General features: G+C 53.3%; 1 protein-coding gene across 2 annotated transcripts; it reads left to right on the top strand.

Annotated features, from left to right (window-relative positions):
- Window positions 1-2,758: 2,758 nt before the first annotated feature.
- On the top strand, window positions 2,759-10,016 carry LOC123092484 (lipid phosphate phosphatase gamma). 2 transcript variants are annotated; one of them, XM_044514271.1, is made up of 3 exons: window positions 2,759-3,359; window positions 4,140-4,350; window positions 9,693-10,016. In XM_044514271.1, exons 1-2 carry the CDS (start codon window positions 2,883-2,885, stop codon window positions 4,344-4,346), a joined length of 684 nt encoding a protein of 227 aa, XP_044370206.1. In that variant the 5' UTR covers window positions 2,759-2,882; the 3' UTR covers window positions 4,347-4,350; window positions 9,693-10,016. The 2 variants fall into 2 exon arrangements, with proteins under 2 accessions (XP_044370206.1, XP_044370205.1); XM_044514270.1 differs by having other exon boundaries at window positions 2,761-3,359; window positions 9,688-10,016.

The raw sequence follows: 10,016 nt of genomic DNA on the forward strand, positions 1-10,016 counted from the left end.
CGACTTGCTAGGAGCCATTCAGGATTTAGCTTGTTTACCAGCCCCACGCTTAGACACAGCCGAGGGAACCTGACTCCTATCAGTTCCCTCCCCACCCCCACCGGCCACAACCAGTGGGGCGGTAGATCCCAGCCCAGCCTCCTTGGCTTTAGTGATGTCAGCCTGAGCTATTTCATTTGCCCTAATAATACCAAGCAAGGAGGAAGGAGTACCCAAACTAGCATCATAAGAAATACCAACATCTTCTAAAATACGAAGCAAATGATCATCAGATTGAGACTGAAGCACTAAACGAACTAGAGAATGAACAGGGGGGTTGGGAGAGGGGGAGCATGGACGCGAACCTGAAGGAGGCAGATCCCTAGCCGCAGTGCGCCGAGCGGCCCGATCAGCAACACGCTCGCCACTGTTGGAGACATGACCGCTCTTGCGGGCCGTGGAAGCCGGCGAGCACAATGGCGCAGGGAGAGCACGGCAGGGAGACACCACAGCAGAAGACGGGCCCGAGGCCGTACCCAAATCAGCATCCAACCTACGGCAGAGCCCAGCCGCAGACTGCCTTGAGTCACCTAACGCCCTGCTGCGGGCGGAGTACTTCTTGACCGACGACTTCTTCTTCTTCTTCGAGGCCAAGGGACTGGCCGGGGGCAAATCTTCGATGCCCGAGAGGGAAGGAGAAGCAGGGCGAGCTGGTAGGTTAGAGCACACCGCCGAGAATGGTGTTCCCTTCACCCCACCAGAAGCCGAGGCCCCTCCAACAGAATTCGGCAGCGAATCTTTGTCCCCCCCTAGCCGGAGCATTCTCCTTCAGCATATCCTGATCTTCTGGAGAGAGTCTGTCCCACTCCGACTGGGTAAAGCGATGATCATTGTCGTGCATAGAGTCCTCCGGTAAGCCGTCATCGTCCTTGCTCTTGTCATCGTTGCCGGAAGCAGGAGGCGGGGGAGGAGGCGGAGGCGACACCGGACCCGAGTCTTCCTCCACCCGGACCCTAAGCCGGAAGCCTCCAGCCGAGGGGAAGACGTCTATGGAGCCACGGATACACAAATGATCCACACACCACACCCGCAGACGGACCGACCCAAGAATAGCCAACGAATCTTGATCAACCTCAATGGGTTTGCCGATAAGCACCCCGAAAGCCACCAGAAAAGCCGTGGAACGCAGAACAGGAGGGACATCATCAACTAAAACCCAGACTTCAGACAGGGAGGAGATCGCTTTGGAGCCATTAGACGTTGCCTTGACCGAAACTACCAGTTGATTGAGAGGTAGCGTAAAGCTAGTGCAGGAGGATATCATGTTGTTAGTTGTCTGCTTGTGAATCTTATCAGGCTCAACTACTTTGACTATAGCCCGAGCGTGGTAAACAGTTGTGTGTTTTGCTTGCCTTGTTTTAAATATAAAAATAAGGCAGGAGAAAACCCCTTTCTCAAATTAGACAATGCAGTTGGATGTGCTTTCGTGTTTTTAGAGCATCTCCAACAGGCGCCGAACGTGCGGCGCGCTAAATTCTGGTTTACGACGCGCCCTTCACCAGATTTGACGCGGCGCGCAGCGCTGGCTCCAGCAATCGCGCTAAAATGCAGCGCGCGCGCGTAGCTCCAGCGGGCGCGCTAAAATGCAGCGCCGCGCTCTCGCATTAACATTTTTTTAATAACTTTGCATAGATAAAAAAGCGATACATAATTCATAGCATAGATAAAAAGGATACAAAAATATTTTACATAGTTCCAAAGCATAGATAGATAGAACTACGATGCAAGTAGATAGAAAAAACTACGGTGACTCCCAGCCGTCATCATCATCACCATCATCATCCTCGGTGGTGTTGTTCGAGGTATCGAGCCACATGTCATCCCAACGCAGATCATTGGGGGAGAAGATCGACTGCCCATCGTTCTCGACAATATCACACTACGATAAGGCCAGTGCCTTGCGTCGACGCCTGTCGGCACGCTCCGCGCGGCGCCTTGCCATCCTCTCTGCCCAGAAGGCGTTCTCGGCGGCAACGTCCTCCGGGTGGCGACGAAGCCACTCCGCCATGGCTCGCTCGTCCTCCTCGGCGACGAGGAGGCGGCGCTGCTACCGAACATGGTCCGCACGGTCCTGGTCAGTGATGAGACGAGACGGAGGGGCGACGCGCTGCGTCTGCTCGCGCGTGAAGACGTCCCGGAAGTTCATCTGCGACGGGGGCCTCTCCAAGCACCACGCCGCCGCGTTGTACGCGCAGGCCGCCTCGTGTGCGGTTCGGAACGAGCCGAGGCCGAGCCGGACGTCGTCGGACCGGATCTCGACAGAGTACCAGTCGTTGGGGCGCTCGCGGACGCCGCGGCGGCCGGAAAAACCCCGGCGACATGGTGGCGGCGGGGAAAGCGGCGAGAAAGAGGGGCGAGGTGGCGAGGAGAAGGGCGCGTGTCAGTGTGGTTGAGCGCGTGGCGAGTGCTGGATTATACAGGCGCGCGTGAAGCGGCGCGCCAAATCTACCGCGCCAGCTGCCGCTTTCTTCCCCGCACGATAGTTTGCCGCCACCGTTGGAGCTCGCGAAATCGGGCCGCGCGCGCTAAAAAACGATTTTACCGTGTGGGCACGTCTTTTGGTGCGCCCGTTGGAGATGCTTTTATAGGTGTAAGTTTCCTCCATGCAGAAGAGAAAGAGACCTGCTGAAAATGGCGCCTGAACCAACTCAATCTGGACCATCAGATTCATCCGTAGCTCTAGGCTTCTCCTTGTACCCCACGCCCACGCGTCCACCGTCCACGCCCCACTTCTTCTGGCACGCGTCTTCACGCCCCGCCCGAAAAGCGCAACGCGCAGATCCCCTATACGCGATACCCCAATCGAAGAAGAGAGGAAAAAGAGAAAGCTCTGCGGCGGAGCCATGTCCGGCGCGGGGGAGTACCAGGAGATGGCCGCGTCGGTGCCGCCGGCGCTCAAGGCCATCACGCTCACCCACGTCCGCTACCACCGGGGCGACAGGGTCGGCCTCTTCCTCGCGTGGGTCTCCCTAATCCCCGTCTTCATCAGCCTCGGCGGCTTCATCTCCCACTTCATGTTCCGCCGCGAGCTGCAGGGCATCTGCTTCGCCTTGGGGCTCCTCGTCTCGCAGGTCCTCAACGAGCTCATCAAGCACTCCGTCGCGCAGTCCCGCCCGGCCTCGTGCGAGCTGCTCGAGACCTGCGACTCCCACGGCTGGCCGTCCAGCCACGCGCAGTACACCTTCTTCTTCGCCACCTACCTCTCGCTCTTCGTGCTCCGGCGGTCGCCGGCGAGCCGCGTCATGGCCTCCTTCTCATGGCCTCTCGCGTTCCTCACCATGCTCTCCAGGGTGTATCTCGGCTACCACACCGTCCCGCAGGTCAGAGCCCCTGAATTTCGGATCCGATCTGCGCGGACGCGATGGGCTTTTGATTATTGATTCATGCACTTCTAGCCAATGATTAGGCATTACAATCAGATAATTTAAGACTTCTTCTAAATGCAGGATTTGCAAAACACTGGGATAGAGAAGACATACTAATTGATATCCTACAGGAATTGAAAGAAATTAAAAAAAAGTGATCTAACCTTTCTATAAATCAATCATATGGGATTGGGTGGAAAGCAATCCGTATGAATTTTGGCGCTTTCATTCCTTTGATCCAAAGGGCATAGGAAAAGTTCGTATGGTTGAAATCATAGGGATTATTCACATAGGAATTTGCATGTGTGTTTGCATTTGAATTTCAACTGGTTCGAATCCATCAATTGAAGCATTCGGATCTAAAACTCAAGAATATTTCTTTGAAAACACAAAAATTACAGCTAAAGTGCTATCCTTATGGCCTCAATAGGTGAATGAAATTCATATGGTTAATCTGTTGGACCTATCTGTTTGCATATGAATTTGAACCATAGGACAATTACATTTTGGGTGGATATGTACTTGAAAGTTGGGTATTCTCTCTTCATAGTATACTTGTTCCCGAATCAGCAGTGTGATTCGGCTTAATGGCATCATCCTTGAGAAAAGTTGGTGGTCTCCCTGCATACCTGCTTTGTTTGGAACATTGTTTGGTTTTATTGCTTTTAGAATAAGCGAAATGTCATGACTGCCACTAAAAAACTGACAGATATTTCAATTTGATGGGTTCATTAGGTTTTCGCGGGAGCAGTAGTCGGCCTTGTATTTGGTGCTATCTGGTACTGGTTCGCCAACACCATTCTTGCTCAATACTTCCCAATGATTGAGGAGAGCGCAATTGGGAGGTGGTTTTATATCAAGGATACTTCACATATTCAAGATGTGCTCAAGTTTGAGTATGATAATGCAAGGGCAGCAAGGAAGAAAGTCGCTACTGATTGAGGATGTAAGCCACAGCAAATCTTAACTTTTTGATCATCTGGCACATCTTGCTCCAACATGAATAACCATATCTCTACATCACAAGTACTCTGTTCTGCTCTTACATGAAGTATAAGCTGTGATCATCCATTAAAATGTGCTTCAGATTAGCAGTTTACAAATAGCATATGTAATTAAGTCAGATGCATATCATTTTACCTAGTTATTTTTATGGAAGGGTTTTAGGTTCTTTGTGATATGACTATTCACATTATCTGCAAAGTTCAAAAAGGCACTAGGCATAAATTGTTCATTTTGGGACCTACTTGCGCCTACCTCGCTTATGCGCTGCTTAGGCGCGCGCCTAAGTATCCCGTACAATACTGTACTGACACCATAGGACAAGCCAGCAGGACATAGCTGGGATCGCTGGGGAAGTAGTTTTCAGCTGGGAAAACATAGGAATATCAATACATAGCTCTCCATGTAGCAGATTACAACCATGTGCCCATCTATATACAACTAAAACGTAAATTGGAGCGGGATATAATCATTGAACAGATAAGTACCTTGTCAGTATATCGCTCTCATAGCCATGTGCTCATGTATATACTAATAGCAGATTATAGCCATACATCGCTAATAGCACAAGCACATCACAAATACACAACACAAGTGCACAGCACAAGTGCACAACACATTAGCACAGCCAACAACAGCAGCTAGCAGCTAGTGGCAGCAAATTTGAGTAGCAGTAGCTAGCCAGCCAGCTACAGAGCATGACCAACAACAGAGGGAGCAGCACCAGCAGTGAGCAGCAGCAAAATAGCAGCACCAACAGCAAACCAAGACAAAAGAGGAGAGGGAGGCACCGAGGCAGATAGCTCAAAAGGGGAGACGGGGAGGGCTCACGGGGTTTGCCTGCCTGAAGAGAAGAAGAGCACGAGGAGGGGCGTGAGATCCGTGGCGGGGCAAGGTCGGCGTCCAGTAGCCGGCGGCGTGAGGAGAGCGCGAGACGAAGGAGCTCCGACCAAGGCGAGGATGAGCTTGAGATCCGTGGCGGCGCGAGGAAGGCCCGACGACGCAAGGAGAGGAGAGCCAAGGCTAACCTAACACGAGCCATAATTTTGGGCTTTTGGCTCTCGTCCCGCGCCTGCCTGCCTTGCCTTCTAATTCCTGCTGACCCCCTTCCCGCCATTCTGCGCCATTACACGTGATTTCCTGGCATTCCGCGTGTTAGAGTACGTAATGGGCCTAATGGGCCCATTAGTCTTAGGGTTAATTAGAGATAAGGGTCGCTTGCTTAGGGGTCAAGTAAGTCTTGCTTGGGAGTCAAGTGAACCTCTCTATATAAAGAGAGGAGATGTATCAATCTAATCAAGCAAGAATTAAGAAGGAAATCCCTTCCCTCTTGCCCGGCCGTGGGTAGAAAGGCCCCCGGCCGGCCCTCTCGCGCCCTCCTTCTAGCAGCGCCATAACAATTTGGTATCAGCTGGCTTCGGTTCGATCATGTCTTCACCGCCGCCAAGCCCGTCTCTTCCGCTGCCGGTCACCTTGTCGCCTCCGGCGACCACCACGACCGTCGCCCCGCTCCTGCCCGCGTCGGGATCCTCTGTCGCGCCCGCCCCCGCCGTCCTCACCTGGGAGGAGGTGTCCGGGGTGCTGCGGGACCTAACCCAGGCGGTCCAGGAGATCCACCTGTTCTTGGCCGGGTCCTACGGGCCGCATCCGGTTGCGCCGCCCATCGCCACCCCCGCGCCGTCGTGGCTGTCGTGGCAGCCACCGCACCAGGCGGCCTTCGCTGCGCTCGCCAGGCCGCTGCAGCTGCCATCCATCGCCACCACCGCCCAGCCCTGGCTGCAGTGGCAGCCGCCGCTCCTGGCGGCCTCCGGCGCGCCCGGCGCTCCGACGCAGCAGTCGTTGCCGCTGCCCGGCGTGACAGCGCAGCAGCCGCTGCAGCTGCAGCGGCCACCGCCGGTCACCTCCGCCGCCCAGTATGGGATGCCCTACGACGGGAGTGCGACGACCTCGTTCCCATCAGCGCCGCCGCCATCCCAGGGCGTCCACATCCAGCAGATCAAGTCCCTGCTGTCGCCGTCACCGCTTCCGTCTTGGATCGCTACCCGCCACGTGTCGGCGGCGGTGAGGCTGCAGGCTGCTGCGCGCGGCCTCCTAGCGCGTCGGCGTGTGCGGGAGATGCGTGGTCTGCAGCTGCCACTCCTCCAAGTTGCCCTTCGCTGCGCAAAGGACCTCGATCTCGTTCGCTGCGTCGGGGATCTTGGGCATGCGGTTTCCCCCACGGGCGGCTGGCACGTTGTTTTCCCCGCGGGCAGCGACCTCAAAGTTTGTGACATCGGCGGTTGGGGGGGGGGGGGGGCGCACCCCTCCTCGTCATTCTCAATCGCAAGCCCTCCACTCTTCCCTATGCGGTGCAGACCAACAGCCGTCCGGCGGGGAGAAGGCAGGGTGTCACCGACAGGAGCGCACCGCGTAGCACCACTGCTTTCCGCCGCCGACCGCCGCGAGGGCGCCTCTGCTGGTCGCTCTTGCGACCACTTCCAGGTGGCCATACACATGCACTCCTTTGGTCCAGGTGGTGTCCATGGGATCCAGGTGGCTGTACACGTGCACGTCCGACGTGCGGATGGTGTCCACTTTTTGTTAAAGGGTCCAAAATAAAGCGTCTCAGTCCATTTTAGGTTGAGAATAATAAAACAAGCCGAGATGTAAAAGGCTTGTTTTTAGGTGTTAGGTTTGTGTTGCGTCGAGTCATGGTTATAAGTTGGTTAAGCTGCAGCTTGAGGACAAGCTGCATGTCCAGGTGGGGTGTAGTGTTAGAGTACGTAATGGGCCTAATGGGCCCATTAGTCTTAGAGCATCTCCAACAGCCGCGCTAAACTAGCGTCGCGCCGCAAAATAGGTCGTTTTAGCGCGCGCGCAACGCGTCGGGGCGCTCCAGCGGGCGCGCAAAAACGGCGCGCGTGCTAAAACGGGTTGGGAGCGCGGTCAAAAACACTTACCCGCGCGGCGTATTTCGGGCGCCCACTACAGCGCGCGGCACACTCGAGCGCTCGCGCCCGCTCTTCCTCTCGCGCTTCCACCCCCGACCGGCCGCGCCGCCGCCGCCGCCCGCGCACCCCGGCGACCGTCTCAGGCTTCCCCGGCCTATCTCCGCGCTTCCGCCCATCCCCTCCTAGTACCGCCGGCGCCCGCGTGCCTCCGTCGTCCGAGGAACAGCGCCCGAGCGCTCGCTGCCGCGCCGCGCCCGCAAGGTGTTTGACAAAACGCCTACAAGGTATGTATTGCTCAAACTTCATGAATTTGGTGCATGTTTTGAATTGTAGTTTTTATAGTATAGTATTGAACATTGTAGATGAGTTCGTCGTATGATTCTTCCGAAGAAGAATTTGATATGGAAGAGGAGGATCTTGCAATGATCGTAGCTATGCATATCAATAAAAAACCGAAGCACGGTGGTTCGGTTATGGGTCGGGAGAAAATTTGGAGAGATAGGATTGATGCCCATAACAGATTGATGAAGAACTATTTCGTGGAGAATCCCACATACCCGGAGTCGTATTTTCGTCGCCGGTTTAGGATGAGCACCGACTTGTTCAGGCGCATTGCAGAGAAACTAGCGAGCCATGACCGGTTTTTCCAGCAAAGGAGGAATGCCGTCGGAGAGCTCGGGCATAGCACTTTTCTGAAGGTGACAGCCGCTTTGCGTATGTTGGCATACGGTATCCCGGCTGATCTAGTTAATGATCATTTGGCTATGGGTGAGAGCCAAGCCATCATGTGTGTCAAGCGCTTTGAAGTGGGAATTGTGCAAGTGTTTGGCGAGGAGTATTTGAGATCTCCCACTGCTGAAGACGCCGCAAGGCTATTGGCGATGAACAAAGCGCGCGGCTTTCCTGGCATGCTTGGCTCAATAGATTGCATGCATTGGAGTTGGAAGAATTGTCCAAAGGCATGGCATGGGCAATTCCACGGCCAAAAAAAGGGTTCCACTATAATCCTTGAAGCGGTGGCCGATCAGGAGACTTGGATTTGGCATGCATTCTTTGGAATGCCTGGATCTTTGAATGATATCAATGTTGTCAACCGGTCACCACTGATGAATAAGATTGCAAACGGTGAGTTGTCACCTGTGCAGTTTGTAGCAAATGACCGTACGTACAACTATGGCTATTATCTAGCGGATGGCATCTATCCAAAGTGGCAAACCTTCGTGAAGCCGTTGAAAAAACCGGAAGGTAAGAAAAATCTTGATTTCCACAATGCTCGGGCGGCGGCTAGAAAAGATGTGGAGAGAGCATTTGGGATTTTGCAAGCCCAATTTGCTATTGTGAGAGGACCGGCAAGATTTTGGGATCAAAAAATGTTTTGGTACATCATGCATGCTTGTGTGATCATGCACAACATGATCATCAAGAATGAGCGTGGCCAAGATTTAGACTACTCACAGTATGAGCTCTTTGGACATCCCGTGCGAGTGCGGCGGAGGGCTGAAAGGGTAGCCCGTTTTGTTGCCTCCTATCATGCCATTCGGCGTCCCGCAACGCACAAGGAACTTCAGAATGATCTAATTGAAGAGTGGTGGGCATGGCATGGACGGCAAAGAGCATGATGATATCTGCACTCGACATTGTATTGTTCATGAACTATTTGTTGTGTTGTAATAATTTATTTTGAACTATTTGTTGTACTGAACGATAAACTATTTGTTTGAGTTGTAATGATTTATTTTGAACTATTTGTTATTGATTTTTATTTTGTTTGTTTGATCATTTTTGCTCATCTTCTTTGAAATGTACATGTGGTTTGTGCGGCGCGCGCGCTGTATTTTTGCGCCGCATTATAGCACCGCTGCTGGAGCCAGCGCAGGCGGGCGCGCAAAACCAGCCGCAGCGCGCGCGCTAACAGGTTTTTTGCGCGCGGCGCTTTAGCGCGGCTGTTGGAGATGCTCTTAGGTTAATTAGAGATAAGGGTCGCTTGCTTAGGGGTCAAGTAAGTCTTGCTTGGGAGTCAAGTAAACCTCTCTATGTAAAGAGAGAAGATGTATCAATCTAATCAAGCAAGAATTAAGAAGGAAATCCCTTCCCTCTTGCCCGGCCGCGGGTAGAAAGGCCCCCGGCCGGTCCTCTTGCGCCCTCCTTCTAGCAGCGCCATAACACCGCGCGCCTAGTCGTGCTTCAGCAGGAAAGGTGCTCGGCCTAGTCACGCGTTTCCGAATGCACATGGCCAAAGCAAGGCGTTATGCCAGCACCTTGTGCGTAGGCGCGCATAAGCGCACGATTAATAGTGCCTTTTTGAACTTTGATTACCTACCAAACCGTTGCTCATCATGTTCTTACTTCAGTGCAGGTTTCTGCTCATGGATTATATTGTTGGTCTATCTCAGGGAGGGTAAGAACTTGTGTGGCATGGCAAGATGTTTGCTTCGCTGAAGCTGCACGCGAACCCATGTACTCCTAGCTGGACTTTTATTAGAAGAGAAGCCCGTTGGAGTTGTGGTGTTTTTTCGCTTTTCCTGGCCATAAGCCATTGTTCTTTTTAACCCCAGACCCTTGTATTATTTTGGCGATGAGTTGATTTTCGTGTACATTTGGACAAAGACCACAGTTTTTTTGTACTTGACTGAATTATATCTGTGCCATATGTCCATATAGATGGTGTGTTTTTTGTTTA

This window comes from Triticum aestivum, chromosome 4B (assembly GCF_018294505.1).
Source record: "Triticum aestivum cultivar Chinese Spring chromosome 4B, IWGSC CS RefSeq v2.1, whole genome shotgun sequence".
Taxonomy (NCBI): Eukaryota; Viridiplantae; Streptophyta; class Magnoliopsida; order Poales; family Poaceae; genus Triticum; species Triticum aestivum.